At 50.0% G+C, this 21,151-nt stretch overlaps 1 protein-coding gene and 1 pseudogene across 1 annotated transcript; one reads left to right on the top strand and one right to left on the bottom strand.

Moving 5' to 3' along the window:
- Positions 1-2,002: 2,002 nt before the first annotated feature.
- LOC112272527 lies at positions 2,003-4,892 on the bottom strand. The gene is made up of 5 exons (XM_024463622.1): positions 4,799-4,892; positions 3,765-3,883; positions 3,484-3,693; positions 2,556-2,831; positions 2,003-2,436 (listed from the first exon to the last, which is right to left on the bottom strand). The coding sequence occupies exons 2-5, from the start codon at positions 3,855-3,857 to the stop codon at positions 2,302-2,304; spliced, it is 714 nt and encodes a 237-aa protein (XP_024319390.1). The 5' UTR covers positions 3,858-3,883; positions 4,799-4,892; the 3' UTR covers positions 2,003-2,301.
- Positions 4,893-14,783: 9,891 nt separating this feature from the next.
- On the top strand, positions 14,784-15,705 carry LOC100825333 (annotated as a pseudogene).
- Positions 15,706-21,151: the final 5,446 nt, after the last annotated feature.

The following is a 21,151-nucleotide window of genomic DNA, read 5'->3' as shown; positions in this document are numbered from 1 at the left end:
GCGGCCCCGATCCTTCAAGCGCGCGAAGCTGGAACCCCGCCCTTTGAAGTGCCCGCGCCGCCGCTCTTCAACGCCGCGGCCATCCTCACGCCAGGCCTCGTCATCGCCGCCGGCATCGTCGCGCCTACGCTGCGCTTCGCCGCGGGGCTCCTCGGTCCTCTGGTGCTGCCGGAGCCAGCTCCACCGGGTGCCTCAGCCGGGGCTATGGTTGTAGGGGCTGCTCCATCGACGGCTCTCTCGGCGGCGAGCCGAGGGGCTGCGCTCGGCCAACCTAGGCGGGGCCCACGACGCGCCCACGTCATTGTTTGGGGCGTCGTCGCCGGCTATGCCCCAATGCACGGATACGGTCTTTGTGTCCAGCGCAGCTATAGGGGCGTTCCTTATGACCGTGGTCGGCTCCCTTATCCGCCGCGAATGGCCTCGGTTCACCTATGTTGCAGGAGCGACAAGGGCGCAACTGGCCGTTGACGAGGGCGTTGCCATTGCTGCGAGGATCGACGGTGTTCGTGAAGGAGAGCCCGGTCGTGAAGCGCGCCTGGCAATGCTGGGAGGCCCGATGGATGTGTACCTAGCTTTCCGTTTGATTGTGGGCTCTCTGGTCATTGCCGTGGCAATTGCTTGGTTCCGCGGCGCGCTCTGATCGGCCAAAGAAGATGAAGATGGCGTAGGGGGCACGGGCACACCGCACCGTAGTGCAAGCACTGCCTTGGATAGCACAAGGCAGCGTCCCCTGTATATTTTGGATGCGGCTGACTAGAAAAACATGTTAGCTGACTAGATATTTTGGTTTGAGCCTCTTGTTAATTTCACAAGGTGAAATGAGGCAGCAAATCAAACTCCTCTAATATTCGCTATTTCAACCTATGTCAAGAACTTTAGCTATGTCAAGCACTATCAAGAACTGAATTATTAGAAATGAAACTTCTGTTATGTCAAGCTCTTATTCGGGATCTCTCTATTTGGGCATAGCCATATCAGTTTGCTGCATTACACCGTAACTGTGGAGAGTCAAACACTTATTCAATCTCACTTTTCTGCATTACACCATTACTACATTACATCAAATCTTGCCCCCCTTCAATCTACCTCTTATTCTGAAATCAGAGTTCTACATGAAGGGGTTCCTAACAACTAGAATCAAAGCTAACATAACGATACAAGCATAAAACATCTTTGCCACTTGAATTTCTTCCCTCTTCAACTCAACAATTTTGCTCAGCTGCTTATTAATGCTCCTCACCTCTTCCAAAAACAACAATTCTGCCTTGCCATTGTTCTCATCTGCCCTCTTCATCCTCTGCTCTTCCATCTCATGCCCTTGCAGCTTCCCTTCCATTTGAAGCTTCTCAACATAGGAATCCATCCACATGAAAAAGCTACGTTGTCTCAGGAACTACAAAAACATCAAACATGGACATAAAAAACTAGGCATCAACCTCGGCCTCCATCAATTTCAGCCCAATTTCAGCCCCAAATAGTGCAAACCCTAGAATTCTAAAATCCCAAATTACCTTCCCTGGTTGTGGCCGGCTCTAACATTTGACGAATTCGCGCCCGAAATTGCCCGTCTCACGTTTCTTGCACGTCAGGCGGACTAGCGGCTCCACCCGTGGGCAATCGGGGCACCTGGTCAGGGGAACCTCCCCATACCACGGCCACGGGCTGCTAGGATGGAGAGGGAGAGGCTCGACCTGGACATCCTTTTCCCCCAAGAATGTCGGCATATTTCGGGCTAAATCAACCTCGCGACGGCGTCGCCCACGAGGGGACAGTGGCGGGTGCGGGGAGCCTGCGGAGCGTGGGCTGGGGCCAGACCGGGGGGTGGGGGGGTGGGGCGGCGTCTACCTAGGACTAGGTCAGCTTCCGGGTGGAGCAGCGGATCTGGAGACTGCAAGCGGAGCAATGGGGGCAACGGAGAAGCGGCGGCCCGGCGGTCGATCGGGACAGAGGAAGCAGAGGAGAGCGTCGGGGAACGGGGAACGGGGGCACTGGCCACCCCTTTTATTTTCTCCTTGTGGGACCCGCAAATAACGGTCAACAACTTACATGTCGGGACCACAAAAAATAGTCAACTTCTGACAGGTGGGTCCCACGCCCAACGGTTGAGTTATGACAGGTGGGACCCGCATACTTACTTACAATCCCTGGACAACCTCTTAGAACACCCGGATTTGACTTGTTGCACTAACACCCCAGTGGTGCAGTTTGTGACCGCTCGTGCCCTCCAATGGTTCCATTTGTAGAGAGTGTCGTTTCGCGCTTTTTTGTGTAACCGTGAGCTTCAATGGTTTGAAAAAGCAATTATCTCATTGTAATGAAATGTGCTGTGTTTGAAAGAGAGAGCTCAACAGCCTGCAGATCTTCACAATCCTTGCAATTGTTCTCCTTACAGAATTGTTCATCCAATAGAACCGGAAGATCTGCAAAAGACTTGATCTGCACAAAAGGACAATGAGAACCTCCTGTCAACATTTCTTACTTGCTAGAATACTCTTGCATCAGATATCCACCTATACAATGTTGGCTAGACGGAAAATCTACTGCATATGACATACCTTTGTTGTTTGAGGTGAACCAGCATCAAGTTTATGGAAAAGTGTGGTATATAGGTATCCATCAGAAGACTTCCCACAACCACAGCTCATTTGCGCTTCAAACTTGATCCCAAATAGTTTATGTGTTGGGCATATGCAATCTCCGCACGTGATTGGGTTTACTACCTGCCTTTCTGTCACCTTGTTGAAACTAAACCGCGAAGAAGTTTCTGACATATGCGATCCAATGAGAATTGTGGCCACAATCTCAGAAGCAAAAAATTTCCTAACCTGTAACTGGAATTGATTCACCAGGTTTATCCTTAGGAAAATACAATGAAGTGCATGCATAGTCAAATAGAACGGAAGCAAGAATGCAGATGTTTTTAACTCAACACTGTACACGTGATGTAAAAAATCAAACAACAAGAAACAATGCTGTTGGTAGCACTTGTGTGTATATAGGGAGTTACGGCAGGGACCAAAATGTAAAAAGCCTACTCAGTATTTACCTAACTGAGAATGAATGGAAGGTGTGTTGGTTCTTCAGAATTCTAGACTCCTCGTTCTTCTTTGGTGTTGGTACGGTAGAAACAGAGCAAACAACAAATGCCATAACTTACACATCAAGGAACATAAAAACAACATAACTAAATTTGCCCATTCTAGCCTAGTGCATGTACTTGGTATCAATATTCAGCATGCATACAGAACAAGTAACAAGAAAAAACTAATTAATTCTAGTAAGAACAACAAGTGTTTCCTTCTGTGAAGTCCAATAACAACAGGTCCATGCTTTATTGAAAACATCACAAAGCTCCACAATCACAACAAAGTAAGAAATGAACACATGAAAATGAAATAAATTGAAGGTAACAGTAGGACCGAACCATATTACAGACTCTGCTTTCAGGTGGCAAATACATTGGATGGTAATGAAGGTATATACCTTTTCATAAAAACTGGTGCAAGCTGCAAGTCCACAGAGAAGGGTCTTCATGTAATTCAGTAGAATATTCGTTAGGTAGTGTTCATTTTTCTCCCAGGACGAGAAGATTTCATAAAATATCTGAGCCATGCAGGGGTTGTCAACAGACGGGGCCCATACAAGTGGCTCCGTTAGAAACTTATCTCTGAAGTGTCTCAGATTGCATAATGACTGCACGGACAAGTGGTAAATTATAAGCAGATAGATGAAATACGACACAACCACACGCAAGTTTATGTTACCTGTATGATGAGGCTAAAGTTAAACAGGTCTTTGTCAGCCCCGTGTTTGTTGAAAACAATAACACTTTCTTGACAGCTGGAGGTGCTTGCCATTTCATCAACAGATTGGTCAGAAGTTCCTGTATTATCAGACAGTTGGTAAGAAAGTATTTGTGACGTTGTAGATCATATTTTACAATTCTAAAACGGGGGGATATGGAAAAAGGAACATATTTGATATTTCGAACAAGTATTTTCCAGGAAGTTAGACTGAATTGAAATTTATTTTTGGACCTGGGTGCAAAGTGACTGATATCAAACAACCTGAATTGAAAATTCCTAAGGATTAAATCCTACAAAAGTTTCTCAGATTCAAAGAGGCCCAAGTGCCTAAGACAGACAGGCTACGGCAAAATCTCTCCCTGATTCTTCCAATACTTAGGTGGGTGATATATAGTCTGTTATGACAACAAAGAACAAAGCTCCTGAAAGATTCAATGCCACGTAAGTTCAAGAATTCATTGTGCTATCTGCAAAACAGGAATACATTCAACATAGTTATAATACTAGAAAAACATGCAGTCGCTGAGCAGATATGTACACCATAGTGGTAATACTAGAAAATCGTGTAATCTCAGAATAGATCTCAAGATGTAAGGCATGCATGCTGCTCACGTTCCTATCGTAATTCTAATATCACATACTAACAATAGCATTACTGTTTTTCATTTAATTTATATACCGTTCCAGCAGTATATTTTGAGCTGGATGAAGTGGCTAGGGAAAGTCTACGTCGCAGAGCCATGCACGACCATCATCAAAAAAAAAGAAAAGGGGAGAGCCCAGCTCCCACGGAGCTCGCGGCTCGCCGAGGCCCGAAGCACCTCGGCATACAAGGATGAGGGCCTTAGGCCGCATGCCCTTCCGCCGGCCCAAGACGCGCAAGGAAGAGAGGGGCCCCAGCCCCCCAAGACCGCAGGCGGCCCGCAGCCCAGCTACCTCTCTAGCCCAAAAAAAAGAAAAAAAAAAGAAAAAAAAGGAGCGGATGCACGCACCATTTTCGGCCGAAGGGCCGACGCCTGCGCCCGCTCCAAGCACGCCCCCCGCGCGCGCCAGGAACGCTCGGACCACGCCCACGCCGCGTGCGGCCTGCCACGCCGAACCTGCTCGGTCAAGAACGCCGGACAAGCCATCGATGGAAGTCGACGCGGCCACACGGCCCGAACGAACCGCCCCCGGCGCGTCGCGAGGCTACGCCGAGCGCACTCCGAGCGCACGCCGCGGCCACGCTCACATCGTCCCCGGCGTACCAAGCCCGTCGCCCGCCGGCCCTGTGCGCGTCAAGGCGGCGCCCGTGCCACTCCCGGCGCGCCGTGACGGTCGCTCATTGATGCCGTGCGCATCATGACCACGCCCGCACCCCCTCGTCCGCGCCCCGAGGGAGCCTTCATCTGCAGACAACTGCGTTCCAACAACGCCACGGACGCGCCCTGTGCACCAAGCTCGCACCGGCCGAGTGTTCCGAGAAATGGCCGAAGTCGCTGCCTCCCTCGTCTTGGTCCCCCCTTCGCTCGCCCTCGAGGCCCCCGCAACGCCAAACGACGACGTGAATGGACGGCGGCCATGGCTCACCTCGACAAGGGCAGTGGAGCACCCGGGCGCCGCCTCTCCGTGGATCGAATTGAAGACAACGCCGGCACCGTTCAAAGCCCGAAGCCCGCCGAAACCGTGTCCCCCACAAAGGCTCAATCACCCTCGACACCTTCGGAGACAAGATGAACTGGCTAAACGCCCTCGACAGGCACCTACGAGCCACCGGTCTCGCCTCCGTCCTCGGGTGCCGCCGAAGCGCGTCTTCGGCATCGGAGGAGAGGAAAGCAAGAGTGGGCAATGCCCCCTTGCGCCCCCGGCCTCGTTTTTATAGCCCAAGGCGTGCCTCGACGTCCGGACCCAACGGCTCGCCGGTCGGCTCGGTCATAGCAAGAAGACAAGGGTCGGCCGACCGGGAAACAAAGGGTACAGAGCTAAAGGTGAAAAGAAGAAAAGGAGGAGGCGCAAAGGAGGAGGTCCCGGGCGGGGACCCGCGTCCAAGCCATCCTAGCCGCGCCGCGTGAGCGCCGGTGTCATCCCGGTGACGGCGTCGTCGACCGAAGGGGAAAGGAGGACAAGCCTCTTTCCCATCCCGTACGAAGGAAGACGATGGGCAGGAACCGTCGGATCTAGGGTTCGGGGGAAACCCCGTCCGCCCGATCGACTAGCCACTGGCCCCAACCGGTACGCGGGCCAAATGGGCCAAGAAGGCCTCGGCCCAACATCGCGCCGATAAAAAAAAAAAGAAAGCCTCCCAGGCTCGGTCGGGCGCAGCCCGCACGCCCAGGAGGCCCGTTAGGCCGAGCGCGGTCCAGAAAACCCCCTGCACGCGGTTAGGCAACCGGGGGAGACTTTTTTACGAAGACGCCCTCCGGAACGCGGAAATTCTCAGACCACCCCCTGGTGGTGTGAGAGTTTCGCGACGGAGCCCTCGAAGAGCCAAAAATTCACAGAAAAACTCTTGCGACCAAATTATCTTGCAGAAGGAGCCCCACGGCCTTAAAATTTTGCAGGAGACCCCGGAAGTGTCTGTTTCTTCAAAAATAGACCCCGTGACCGGCGAAGCCTCATAAGCGAACCCACCTAGGCTTGGTTTCTCACCAAGAAACTAGCCTAGCCGGTGGTTCATCGCACCGAAGACTCTAAGGCCGTAATTTTCCGCAGGAAAAATCCCTAGGAGCCTTTGGGATGCGTCAAAATTCACAAAGCCGCAAATTTTGTGCTACAAGGCACACCTAGGTCTATCTTCCTCCTCGAGGAAGGTTACCAAGCCAGTGGCTCGCCCTGAGGAGAACCGCACTCAATGCATCAAATGAAGAGCTTCGGCATGCCAGCATCATTGGAGTTGACCCGAAGGCATTCCCAACACCTCCGGCTCAAGGGGGCTACAGTTGTAATATAATAAAATCCTTACATGAGCCGGGCCGCGATCCTACGTGGCGACGACCAAGTCAACAAATCCCGGAGACCGGTCAAATCGCCAACAAGGCCTAGCCATGCCAACTAAGCGCCGGTCAAAGGAGTCAAAGAGTCAAGCTCCCCATGCCATGGTCAAAGGAGCTAGAGTAAGGGCCAAGAAAGCTCTAGGAGCAAAGTTACCACCTTACCCTCATTTTCCCTCTCCTTCAAGGGTAGCCATGTTCTTTTGTCATGGACCCGTAGGCTATAAATACCCCCCCATGGAGGCATGTATCACTCACTCTCTATTGGAATAAGATCAAAGGGGAGAGGGCTAGAGCAACTCAAGGAGCCCGCTCTCGAGTGGTTGGGTCGAGCCTAGTCTCGACTCGATCTCAAGGACGCGACTTGAGAAGCCTAGTTTCGAGGTTCCGGGCCATCTAGTACGACCTCAACTCGAAGTAGAGGGATCGGGTTAGAGTCTTGAGGGTATCCCAACCTCGCTACTTGGGAAGACGAGTTCGGCCCAGGTCCGAGGCGGCCCCTAGAGACCTCTCGATATAGGTGACTTGGGAAGACGAGTTCGGCCCAAGCGCTTGGTTAACGACCCCCTCGAAGCCTCTCCTAACATAGGACTAAGTCGTGCCCGCAGGGTCGACCGAACCTATTCAAAAAATATCGACGTGTCAACTTGTCCAAGTGTACGGCGACCTTCGCTATAAGGCCGGCGTACACTCCCTACATACTATTCTCGCATTTGTGCCATCGTGCATTGGCACTCCGTACTCCTGTCGTTTTTTAAAACAACAACACAACCCAATAGGGTTTTGAACATAAAAAGGGTTTATTGCATTAATGAGCTACCCCATAGTCTTTAGTATTTAAATTGGAGTTGAAAAACTATTTTACTTTATTAATTATAAATCAATAAAGGCAAATATACAGGCAAAACTATTTGAAATATTTGTATTTTGAAGGAAATAGAGTCCCAGAGGCTAAAGCATTTGAGGATTTGGTTTTACAATTTTTTCTAGATTTTAATTCGAGTTCAAAATCAAAAGTTACAAAGGAAATCAAGTCCCCACGCGCGCCCGAGCCGCTGACAGGTGGGCCCCGCCTGTCAGGGCCGTCTTCTCCAACGGACAAGCGCCCGTAAATCTTGCCGCGCCGATCCCGCGGGGCAATCAACGCCGCGCCATCGCCTCCGTGCTCTCCTCGCCTTTCCTTCCGCGTCATTATAAAGCGCAGGCGTCCCTCTCTGTTTCCCCTCTGCTTGCCCACCCTATCTCGTGCCCACACTGCCCTAATTTCTTGCCAGAGTAGCCTCGGACGCCGCCGCAAATTTGGGTCGTCGCCGGTGACCAAAAGGTCGACAGCCGCCACCACCATACCTATCTCCTTTCTGTCTCCTTTGTGCACATTTTGACGCGCTTGCTTTTGTTTTTGGAGCTCCGCATCACGCAGTTCGCCGGAGACCGAAGCTTCGCCGCCGTCGCCGTCGTCTCATCGTCCTAGGCATCGACTCCATCCACGTAGAGGGGTGCCGTCGCCACCATCTTCACCGCCGCGACGAGCCGCACCTCACCGGCCACCTCCCGAAGCCTGAAGACCTCAGGAACGCCGACGCTGCCACCTCCCATCGCCGTCGCCGCCGTCGGAACCCTAGCCGCCGCCACCGGTAAATCCCGACCCATCTCGTCCGTCCGATCTCACCCAACGGGCGTAGATTAGATCACTTATTTCACCCAACCGGTATCTAATCTGGACCGCACGATCTCTTTAAGTCAGATCCGACGGTTGCGTTTTAATTTAACCCCGAACCGGTATCAACGAATCACAGCTCGACACATGTCACCCTTTTTCAAATAAAAGTTATTCCCCGGACAAATTAAATGGTTCTTTTGCAGAAAAGCCACTGTAACTTCAAATCATCATAACTTTTTACCTGTTAATCCAAAAATTACAAATAATACCTTTCTGGAATCCTCTTGAGGAGTAGAATCTTTGGGCACTGTTTAAATCCTGTTTAGTTTAACTGGAACTGGACCAAATTACAGAATGGCTTTTAATGTTTATTAATTCATGTTAATTATTTTGAAAACCCCTTTTACATGAAACCAACTCTCAGAATTTTATTTTTGTACCCTCTGTCCAATAGGACCAGAGAAATAAAATTTGGAATTATTTTGTTGTCTCATCTTTTTAGAACCTTGTTTTATTCTTTTAAAACCTTTATTTGGGAACCCTACTTTTAATTCGTTGTAATAAATTATTTTTCTTAATCACTTTTGACCAAAAAATTAATATTGTGGTTCATGATAATCTGAGATCACATCTTGTTGAATAAAACCTACCAACCCATGTCACATGTTTGCATTGCATCATGGCATGTGCTTTTGCTTGTATGGTTTGTTTATGTATGTATTTGTTTGCTTCGTTTAGTTTACTCGGAGTACCAACCTTGTGATTGTGAGGAGTGCGTGAACACCAACTTTGATCAAGGCAAGTTCACTTTGACCATCAATCCCATTATCTTTCTTATGTAAATCCTTATGCATTAGTGTTGTTGTATGTCGTCGCACGGGGCTCCGACACCAGGGGCGTGCGGTCACGCCCCCTTTTTAGGTTCGGCAGGGGCGTCGGGGATCGCTCCGGCGATCGCCGACATGGCCGATGGGCCTACGCAACCTGCAAGGTAATGTACACCAGATGCATGCAAGCTAAGAACACATGCACACACGTTTTTTCCCCAGGTTCGGGCCACCCGGAGGTGTAAAACCCTACGTCCTGCCTGTCTGAACTGGTATTGCCTATGGATCAAGTGTTTGCACGTTGCCGGGGAGAGGGTCCCCGGGCGTTCTCTTTCTGGCTAAGTGCTCTTCACTGCTTTAGGGTACTGCTAATGGCTAAGTGTGAGTCCGTTTCCCCGTCAGATTGTGAAACCGTGGAACCGTCGAACCCTTTGACCGTCGGCGGGGGTCCTCCTTTTATACTGAAGGGGATACCATAGGTGCCGCAGTGCATGCATCACAAGTGTCGATCAAGGAGACATGCAACTCCCCCTCGGTGAGCTGGTAGCGTGCATGGGTGCCAACTCCGCTGCTAGGGGTCTAAGACCCTAAAGGTAGGATTGGACAGCCACTGTTCAGCTTATTTGGACGGGTAAGGCCCATCCTGTCGGCTCATTTAATGCACCGTGCGCCTCATTCCTTGCCCTGGTGAGACTGAGCGCCCGCCGACCGCCACGCGCCCGCGTGGCGTTGTTGCTCTGCCCGCTGGGCCCCACCCTCGCAGCAGGAGCCTGCACCCGGGAACTCCTCCTCCCGTTAAGTCGCTCCTCGAAAAGCGCCCAGGCCAAACACACCCGGGAACCCCCTCCTGGGAAGCGGCTTCCCGGGAGGTGTCCAGGCGGGAATATTCCCTGAAGCCCCGCTAGCCCTTCCGGGCTGGTAACTTGCCGGGCTGCTCGTGGCTGCTGCCCGGGACGAGATCCTCCCGAGAACTCAGAGACGGGGCCCACGCGTCACGCAACGGTGGTACTCCGGGTGCCACTGGTGCGACATTGTAGATCGCATTGATAGGATTATTATTGTATCTATACTAGCTATATTTGTCCTAGTACTATAGGTTACCTGTGCCATTACCTCTCCACCAATAACCATCGTGTGTAGACTTACTCTTAGCCATGCTATGATAGTATATGTGGGAGGGAATCTCAAATACCATGAAAATGATATTGTAAAGTATTTTGGAAACATGGCTAAAACAACTTCAATAAATCATCATGGGTGGGCTGCTTTGAGTTTTTGAGTTGTATGCGGCGTCGGGTCTATTTCTGTGGGTCCATGTCTATGAGTTGTCTCTCCATGTCTATGGGAGCGTCTGCGTCGCAAATGTGGAATGCCACCTAGGGTAACCAGAGACTGGACTAGTTTCCTGTTTAGTAGCTTTCAGTACAACCACATGCTAAATGGGCTCTGGCTTGATGGAGTAAGTCGTATGAACCTGGATCCGAGGTGACATCAGTATGAAGCCGTGTAGGTGGGGGCGCGTCCCTCAAGTGGTCTGGGGGATTACTTCTGAAAATTCTCATAATCGATGCCACTGCTACTCTACCCTTAGGACAACAAGGGATTAACACGTCGGTTTCTTGTGGGTAAAGTGTACAACCTCTTGAGAGTGTCAAACTAAGTACTTAGCCCTGTCCCCAGTTACGAACAATTATGAGAAACTAGATTTGGAAGCTGTAAGGAAGGGTGTTGAACCCTTTGGATAATTGTTCGGCCAACTGTTTCTTCAATTCCTTTAATTCATCCACGGCCATCTTATACGGTCTCTTGGCTATGGGTCCATTTCCAGGCATTAACTTAACGAGGAACTCCACATCACGGTCCGGTGGCATGCGTGGCAACTCCTTCGGGAAAACATCCGGGTATTCCTTCACTATGGGTACCTCTTCCAGGCTAACCCCCTTAAGAGAATTGACCTTAGGTCTCTTAAGCTCATAGGTTGACTTGTATCGGATTCTTCTCTTCTCCGGGGTTTTAAGCATGACGGTTCTATTGGCATAGTCCACCAGACCCTCATATAATGCCATCCAGTCCATTCCCAGGATTATATCCAGGCCTCGTGTCCAGTGGCACCCAGAGTGCCACCGTTGCAAGACGCGCGGGTCACATCGCTGGGTTTCCGGAAAGATCTCACCCCGGGCGGCGACGCGCAGGCTGCCCGGCAAGCTACCAGCCCGGAAGGGCTAGCGAGGCTTCGGGGAATAATCCTGCCTGGGCACCTCCTGGGAAGGCACTTGCCGGGAGGAGGCGTTCCCGGGCACAGGTTTCTGCCGCGAGGGCGAGGCCGAGCGAACAGAGCAGCAGCGCCACGTGGGCGCACGGCAGGCGCCCAGTGTGTAGTTTCGTCAGGACAAGGAGTGGAGCGCACGGCGCATTTAATGACCCGACAGGAGGGGGGTTATCCGTCTAGTCAGGCAAACAGTGGCTGCTCAGGGCTAGCTTTTAGGCCTTAGACCCCTAGCCGCGGGGTTGGTGCTCATGCATGCATGCCAGCGCACCGAGGAGGAGCTGCCCAAGCTTCCTGCTCGCCACTTGTAATCCATGCACCGTGGCACCTGTGGTATCCCCTTGGTTATAAAAGGAGGACCCCCGCTAACGGTCAAAGGGTTCTACCAACTCATAGTTCGGTACTAGCACTAGCCCAGAGTAGCAAAGAGCACTTAGCCAAAAAAAGAGCATCCGGGGACCCTTCCTCGGCAACTTGTAAACACTCGATCTTTGGATAATACAAGTTCAGACAAGCAGGACGTAGGGTTTTACACCTCCGGGTGGCCCAAACCTAGGTAAAAAGCGTTTCCGTGTTCACTGCCGAACCTAAAAGGGGGTGCCCGCACATCCCCGGTGTCGGAGCCCCGTGCGACGACACCTCGGGAATCTATTACTATGAGGTCAGAGGGAAAGATGTGTCTCCCAATTCCTAGGGGCGGTAAACGACATCTTTGGGTCGCTACCATCAGTCCTCCAGGTGAGCTTATTTTCATGAGTCTATCCATGGTTCTAACAGGTAGTTTACCTCTATCTACCAACACCCTTGCTATGAATGAATGAGATGCTCCAGTGTTGAATAATACGAGTACTTCAAAAGTATTAATGCGGAAGGTGCCAATTATGATACCTGGTTCATCAGTTATCTCTTCCACATTCACGTGATTCATGTGGCCCTTCTGGAACGGGTTGGGCTTGTTTCCTATGCCCTTGAGATTCTCCGAGCAGTTGGTTGCATAGGGCCATACCTGCTAAACGGCTGCAAATATTATGTTCCGAGAGCTAAACCGCCTCGTATCCCTATGGAGCCGAACGGCAAGGATAGGTTGGTACCCACCTACGGTAGTAGCCAGGACTTTCCGAAGTGATCAGGAGTGATTTTTTACCCGCGTAGGTGGGTGCCTCACCTCTCTTTCAAGCACTGTTCTCAACTCTGTGTACGTATTGTTCTATCTCTCTCCTAAACACTGCTCTCAATATTGTGTACATGTTGTTCTCTGGCCCAAGTATTGTCTCAACACTGTGTACACGGTGCTTAATTAGACATTGCTGTTTTTGTCTCACCGTTCAGTTAGCTACGCTGGCAACGGCTGGAGCACACTCGCAGGAACAGAAACGGCTGCAGGTTCGGCGGGCTGCACTCGGGATACTTTAGAGCGTGTCCTGTGAGCTGGTTCCTTCCATCGGCCCCCATGTGAACAGAACCAATAGCGCGTGGGCCTGCACCTAAGTGAACAGTGACCTACCAAAACCTGTTGTATTCACTGTATGTAGTAGTGGGGCCATACCTGCTAAACGGCTGCAAATATTATGTTCGGAGAGCTAAACCGCCTCGTATCCCTATGGAGCAGAACGGTGAGGATAGCTTGGTACCCACGTACGATAGTAGCCAAGACTTTCCGCAGTGATCGGGAGTGCTTTTTTTACCCGCGTAGGTGGGTGCCTCACCTATCCTAGTCCTTGAAGCTTAGTAGCGCACGTGGGTGTACATTAGGACCTGATGGTGGGGCATCAAGGACACCGAATAGTGATCAGCTGATCACATGCCCAGCGCTCGCGCAGTGTTCACGTAGGTTGCTGTAGCTCGATGGGAAATGTGGGGCCATAATTTGATGCCACGCCGATCTGTGATGCTGCCCGCCGGCCCTCCATGGCCCACGCGTCACTCTTTCTTCTGAACTGGCTGAAGCACAGCTTCCATGCACCACACCGGCCGTTATGAATCCTATTCTCAACACCGTTCTTTCTCTCCCATGCTCTGTTCTCTCTCTTTCAAGCACCGTTTCAACTCCGTGTACGTATCGTTCTCTCCTAAACACTGCTCTCAATACTGTGTACGTGTTGTTCTCTGCCCCAAGTATTGTCTCAACACTGTGTACGCCGTGTTTAGACATTGCTTTTTTTTGGGTCTCACCGTTCAGTTAGCTACACGGGCAACGGCTGGAGCACACTCGCAGGAACAGAAACAGCTGCAGATTCAGTGGGTTCCACTCGGGATACTTTAGAGCGTGTCTTGTGAGATGGTTCCTTCCATCAGCTCCCATGTGAACAGAACCAGTAACGCGTGGGCCTGCACCTGAGTGAACAGTGTCCTACCAAAGCCTGTTGTAGTCACTGTACGTACTAGTGGGGCCACACCTGCTAAACGGCTGTAAATATTATGTTCGGAGAGCTGAACCGCCTCGTATTTCTATGGAGCCGAACGGTGAGGATAGCTTGGTACCCACCTACAGCAGTAGCCAGGATTTTCCGCAGTGATCGGTAGTGATTTTTTACCCGCGTAGGTGGGTGCCTCACCTATCCTTGCCCTTGAAGCTTAGTAGCGCACATGGGTGTACATTAGGACCTGATGGTGGGGCATTAAGGACACCGAACAGTGATCATCTGATCACATGCGTAGCGCTCGTGAAGTGTTCACGTAGGTTGTTGTTGCTCGATGGGAAATGTGGGGCCATAATTTGATGCCACGCCGATCTGTGATGCTGCCCGCCTGCCCCCCACGGCCCACGCGTCACTCTTCTAGACAGGCTGAAGCACCACTTCGCCCTTGCAAAGCAACTTCCATGCACCACATCGGCCGATATGAATCCTGTTCTCAACACTGTTCTTTCTCTCCCATGCTCTGTTCTCTCTCTCTCAAGCACTGTTCTCATCTCTGTGTACGTATTGTTTTTTCTCTCCTAAACACTGCTCTCAATATTGTGTACATGTTGTTTTCTGCTCCAAGTATTGTCTCAATATTGTGTATGCAGTGTTTTGACATTGCTTTTCTTTTGTCTCACCATTCAGTTGGCTACACGGGCAACGGCTGGAGCACACTCGCAGGAATAGAAACAGCTGCAGGTTCGGTGGGCTCCACTCGGGAGACTTTAGAGCGCACGGACCTGCACCTAAGTGAACATTGATCTACCAAAGCCTGTCGTAGTGCATAGTGGGGCCATACCTGCTAAACAGCTGCAAATATTATGTTTGGAGAGCTAAACCGCCCCGTATCCCTATGGAGCCGAATGGTGAGGATAGCTTGCTACCCACCTACGGTATCCTATTGCAGCCAGAAGATGCCAGGGAGGAGATCAACGGCTGGATCACGGAGGCGACAAAGAAGCTCATCACCTCCGTCCTGCTGCCGGGATCAATGCACGGCGACACAAGGCTCGTGCTGGCCAACGCGATCTACTTCAACGGTAAGTGGAAGGACGCGTTCAGCAAGAACCGCACCAAGGACCGCAAGTTCCACCGCCTCGACGGCCTTTCATGGTCGCCGGGACAAGCAAGGAGACCACTGCTGCTTCGTTCCCCTAGGAGGAAGACGAAGCAGAGGCGGAGTACTTCGTTGCGTGCCATGACGGGTTTAAGGTGCTCAAGCTCCCGTACAAGGCGAAGAACAACGACAGCGGAGGAGGAGCGTGGTACTCTCGATGTGCGTGTTCCTCCCAGACGCGCGCGACGGCCTGTGTGGCCTCGTCGACAGAATGGCGTCAGGTGGTCCTGGCTTCCTGTTGGGCCACTTGCCCAGCGGGCGGCGGGAGAAGGTGTGCAAGGTCTGCCTGCCAAAGTTCAAGCTCTCCTTCTTCTGCAACATGAAGAGAGCTCTCGAGACCTTGGGTGTCCCGGCGGCGTTTACCGAACAGGCTGATTTTTCTGACATGGTTGAGAAGGTGGCGAAAAAGGACTCTGGCAAGGTCCACGACGTGCCGCTGTGCATGGCGGACGTTTTCCAAAAGGCGGTCGTCGAGGTGGACGAGGAAGGCACCGTGGCGGCCTCCTCCACTGCCGTCCGCTTTCAGTTGTATTGCGCCAGTCCGCCGCCCGTGGATTTCATCGCCGACCATCCGTTCTCGTTCTTCATAGTGGAGGAGGTGTCCGGCGCGGTGGTCTTTACGGGCCAAGTCCTTGACCCTTCTGAGACATCAGAGTAATATTAACAGGATTGTCCTTCAAGGATAGTAAAAAGGAAGCACCGGCCGACTCCAATTGGGATAAAACCTGTTGGAACTTGGAACAGATGTTACAGATATACTCCCTCCTAGCTACTGTTCCCAATCATTCAGCTTTCGACTTAGGTTACTCGTGACGCTTATCAAATACTCTTTCCGTTTCATAATTCTTGTCAAAATATTACTCCATTCGTTTCATAATTCTTGTCCCAAATTTGCTAAAAAAAATTGATGTATCTATTCCTAAAAGTGTCTAGATACATGTAATATTTCGACAAGAATTATGAAACGAGGGAGTACATGTATCTAAACGCTTTTTAGAAATAGATATATCCATTTTTGAGCAAATTTGAGACAAGAATTATGTAGCAAGTTAGTCTAGATCATGGCCCGAGCATCGTGGCCTAGCAAGTTAGTTCTCTAAATTTATTAATTTCTCCGTCCAACAAAAAATGTCTCAAATTTGTCAAACTTTGGATGTATCTAGACATGGCTTGGTGTACAGATGCGTTCAAATTTGGTCAAAATTGAGACATCCTTTGTTGGACGTACATCGCACGTCGATCGGGGAGGATGAGATTGAGGCGGATCAGGGCGAGGGGGAGAGGGATCGGGCAGGATGAGCTTGAGGCGGATCAATCGACTGAGACAGGGACACCGTGCGAGGGGGAGAGTGGTCGGGCCTTGTGGGACGAGATAGCCAGGACGTACCACTACCACAGACAAGAATATCCCTGTCGGCCAAGAACCGACAGGAAAAATATGATTTTCCGACAGGAATAGAACTCCTGTGGGTCGCCCGACAGGAATAGATGGCAGGGATATCTATATAGGGATAGTCGAAAATGTCTGTGTGTTGGCCGACAGGAGATAACTTCCTATCGGCTACTCCCGTCAGCCACCGACAGGAATATAATCCGTCGCCAGGTCCAGGCTCGTCATCTCAAGGGATTTTCCTATCAGGTATTCCCGTCAGTCACCGACAGGGATAGAATATGTCATCAGGTCTCTCGTCAGGTTGAGAAATTTTCCTGTCGGAGTCACACACAGGGATATGTGTTTTTGAGTTTTTTTTAACTATTTAATGAAAATGGTGTATTTCTGCTTAATAGCCAATTCAATACAATTTGTACAGCAGAAATACTCGTCGGGCCTAACTGACAGGAAAATGGACAGGCTGACAGTAAAATGGACTTCCTTTTGGGTTTAAAAAATTGCAATATTTCAATGCAATTAAATTCATCCAATGTACTGGTTGTATGCAACGACAATAATTACAATGCAATTCATTCAGGTAATCATAAGCAGTGCCTGATATCATCACCAAGAAGGTTACAACGCAATTCAATCCAAGCATACATAATACACAATATTATATACAGAATACATCTCCATCCAAGCTGATGTTGACAGAATATAAGATACCTAAGGACCCATATTGACATTGATGATGTTTAGATGAGCAAAACTCTTGTTGGCTCTCGAATAAAATAAATGTAAACCTTCTCGATATTTCCTCTTTTTCCTGCATACAAAGAAGGGACATTCGTGTAGTATTAGTGCAGCTGTAAAGTAAGGAGCAATGGACTGACAGGAACAATAGTATGACTACATTGAGAGGCTATAAAGACGGCAAAAATCAATTACAAACATCAGACTTTAAGTACAACATTGGCAAGGATCAATCTCTAGCTACTCCTGGGCCATTTCTAACAAAAATACAAAGGTTGATCAAAATGCAAACAATGGAACAAACAATAGATGCCAATACCATCAACAGCAGCAGAGGATTTGTTAACATTAATTTCAGATCAAGTTCTCGTTCAAAGACAAAACAATAAGTAAAAATCACAGCCATAATTGAAACTTGAAAGAGGGGAAAATAAAGGGTTGAAGAAGAAAGAGGGAACTGACCAAGCCGTCGACCGCCGCTAGGAGGCTACAAATCGGCGGGAGGTGGCTGGCAGTGACAATCCAGCTAGCAGCGGCCCAATCTGTTAAATGATGGCTTAGCTTGCTAATGAACTTCTTAACAAAGCCTCGATTTAAATTGACCAGATGGGTACAACCTGAAAAAGGAAAATAGAGGCTTACCAATAGCAAATAAGTATAAAGCACTACTGCCACATTGTGATACATCATACAATAAGTAATATGAGTGCCTGGAAAGAATGCAAAATTAGAGGCAAGTCATAACAGTGAAATTTGATCTGTTAATTTGATCAAGGGGTGAAGTCTGACTAACACTTGCTGTGTTGCTCTTTTCACGTGCCATTTTCAGATTCCTGTATTCAAATAGCAATAAATTAGAAGTAGAGAATCGCATGTCCAGCAAGAGTCAAGACTAATCGATTTATCAAACTTGCAAGATCTGTAATTAATAATGCACAAACTAATCGATTCATCAAACTTGCAAGATCTGTAATTAATAATGCACAAACTAATCGATTCATCAAACTTGCAAGATCTGTAATTAATAATGCACAAACTAATCGATTCATCAAACTTGCAGGCTCTGTGAGGCTTTCCTACTAACTTAGTTGCCAGATGTGAGATTATGACTTGCAAATCAGAAGCTCCAATACAAAAAGAAAAATACGAACAACTTACCAGCGTTGGGGGCCGTCAAGCTTGAGTGTCCGATGGAGGCAGCCGCCAGCGGCCAGCAGACCTTGGGAGCAAGTGGGCGTCAAGCCGGCGTCGGGGGCGAGTTGAAGATAAAGGATCACCATGCGGGTGCCCAGCCCCTGCAAATCCCACGCCATCACAATCAGGGCGGTGTGGGAGGACGCGGCGGCCGGTGGGGAGGCGGATCCGGGGAGGCGTGGGGAAGCCCAGGGCATGCAGGGAGCGGGGAGGTGCCGGGCTTGCCCGAAGCAGGGAGGCAGGCCAGCGGAGGAGGGGGAGCAGCGGCGGAGGAGCGGGGAGCTGCCGCGAAGCTCACACGGGGCTGCGCGTTGCCAAGCCCGCAGATCTAAGGTGGGGAGGAGCTAGGGTGGCGCGAGGAAGGGAGGAGGTCACGGCACGGCGAGGGGAGGCAGGGGCACGCGAAGGCGCAGGAGAGGCGTGCGGGGGCGCAACGGCGCAGGAGAGTGCGAGGGGCTGGGTGCGGGGGAAAGAGGGGGGATGGCGGCGGCTCGGGAGGGAGAGAGATAGTGCGAGCGAGGTGGGTGTCTAGGGTTAAGTGGGGAAGCGACTGTCGGTCCGTAACTGCCCAACAAGAAACTAAATTGTTGTGTGTTTGGGAAGTAAACCGACAGAGTAGAAATACAAAATGAAAGATTACATTTTTTTTTTCTATAAAGACCATGTAGGATATTATTTCATATATGAGACTAAATCAAACCAATTTTTGCTAGTTCATTGATTTATAATTTTTGGAATAATATTTTTGGTAATTCTTTTATACACTATTTTCATTAAATAGTTTCAAAAAAATCAAAAACACATTATTTGTCCAAATGGTATCAAATATAAATTACATTAGAACCTTTTATGCAATGCTTATGTTACGATATAGAGCAAAATCGTATTATATCTAACGATAAAAAAAATGCTAACAGTTATTCGATAGAAGAAATGAACTCTAAATTTGACCTACCTTGAACCATTTAAGGCAACGTATGATCATATCGCACATTTAGTGTTTATATTTTGATTCCAAACTTGTTAGGGTGTAACATGAGTCCTCGCTCGGTAACGCCCAATTTGGAGCTCATTTGGTGAGTCAAAAGTTTCAAAAACATTTTCAATTCCTATTCCTGTCGGTAGCCAACCCACGGGAAAATACATATTTCCGTCGGCTAGAAAAAAATCCTGACGGGAATAGAAGATTTCCCTGGCAACGCGACGAAAAAACCGATAGGAGGAGCTTATATTCCTGTCAATGTATAGTTGCCCGACAGGAATATATGTTCATCCCGTGTGTGGGCTTCAAAACCGACAGGAATATACATTTTCTTGTGTGTTTCTAGCCGACCGACACGAAAATGTTTTGTTCTCCTGTGTGCCATGTAACTCCTGACAAGAAATATTTATATTCCTGTCGGCCGGCTGCGGGCCTGACAGGAATAGAAGTCGCCCGACAGGGATATATCGGTTTGTGGTAGTGTACGACGCTCAAGACAATCACCACCAATTTCAATTTAATAGATAGTAATAGATAGTAATATATACCAAAAATATTGATGATACATTCCAAATTAAATCGTACGTGTATACGCGACGTGCTTGATCACGTTTCGTACGTGTCAAATACGCTGCATATATAAACAGCAGTACTATTTGTTCATTGTACACCCCTGCCCTGTACACGTCTTGTTTTTGTTACGTGACATCCATCGGCCAGATAGCTCAGCTAGGGCACGCACGATGGACACGGAGGATGTACACATTCATGTTCCTCCCTGGGCCCCGGCTACAAGCAAGATAGTCACTGAGAAGGATATCACTCTCAAATGTCCCTAAGACAACAAATATAATTCCAGGTTCTATTTGCACTGCATCACATTTCCTTTGAATTGTTGATTAATTGATTAATACTCATTGTTCTGTTTATTTCGATTGAATGTAAAATTATGTTGTTGGTTTTTTTATAAACATGAATTTTCACATGCATATGTTTAAGCGGCTGTGGCAACGCATGGGCATTGTGCTAGTTTCGTTACTATTCCTTAACTGGCAGTTGCGTCCGTGGTAGGCTCGTACGTCGTCCGACTCTTCGACCCGCAGGCACCCGCGCTTCCCTTTGTGCGCTTCCCCTCGTGGGCTTCCCTTCGCGGAATTTACAAGGTATGCCACCGCCTAAGTCTTTCAGCCCGCACGCCCCTCCTCCCTCTGCTCGCGCCGCCGTCTCCTCCCCTGGGTGCGCCGCCGCCCCTCCTCCCTTTGCTCGCGCCCCCGCCATCCTCCTTCTAGCATCTAGCCGCCGCCATTGCTCCCTCTACTCGCACCCCTCCCATCCTCCTCATCCAGCCGTCACTGTCAGCGGCGGCCTCCAACCGCCGCCCTGTCCCCAGTCCCCACCAGCAAGCTCGCCGCCTCCTCCTCGCTCCTCGCCGCCCTGTTGTATCTCTAGCAGAACAAACCACCGAGCCAAAGCCCTGTGGAAACCCTAGGACGAGGAGAAGGTGCGCAGCCATGGACACCTCTGAGGGCGCACCCGCCACATCGGCACATCCCGGACGCGGGTGGAGACCGACCAGGCGTCCATACTCCGATGGACCGCCTGCCTAGCTTCCTCCATCCTCCGACCGACGAGCGTCCGCCTCCATGCTCTAACCTCTCTCCATCGCGTTCCCCTTCGTCCCAAGTGTTTCTCTTGCTTCCAATCTACCTTCTTTGTCTCAGGGGGCAACTGCTGTTGTCGAACTGCCCCTTGCAGCAGCAGGCGACTACCTCCTCCATCGCCCTGCAGCCTGCCATCTCC

This window comes from Brachypodium distachyon, chromosome 4, assembly GCF_000005505.3.
Source record: "Brachypodium distachyon strain Bd21 chromosome 4, Brachypodium_distachyon_v3.0, whole genome shotgun sequence".
In the NCBI taxonomy this organism is placed as follows: Eukaryota; Viridiplantae; Streptophyta; class Magnoliopsida; order Poales; family Poaceae; genus Brachypodium; species Brachypodium distachyon.
Note: the sequence above shows the minus strand (reverse complement) of the source record. Positions and strands in the feature narration are given on the sequence as shown.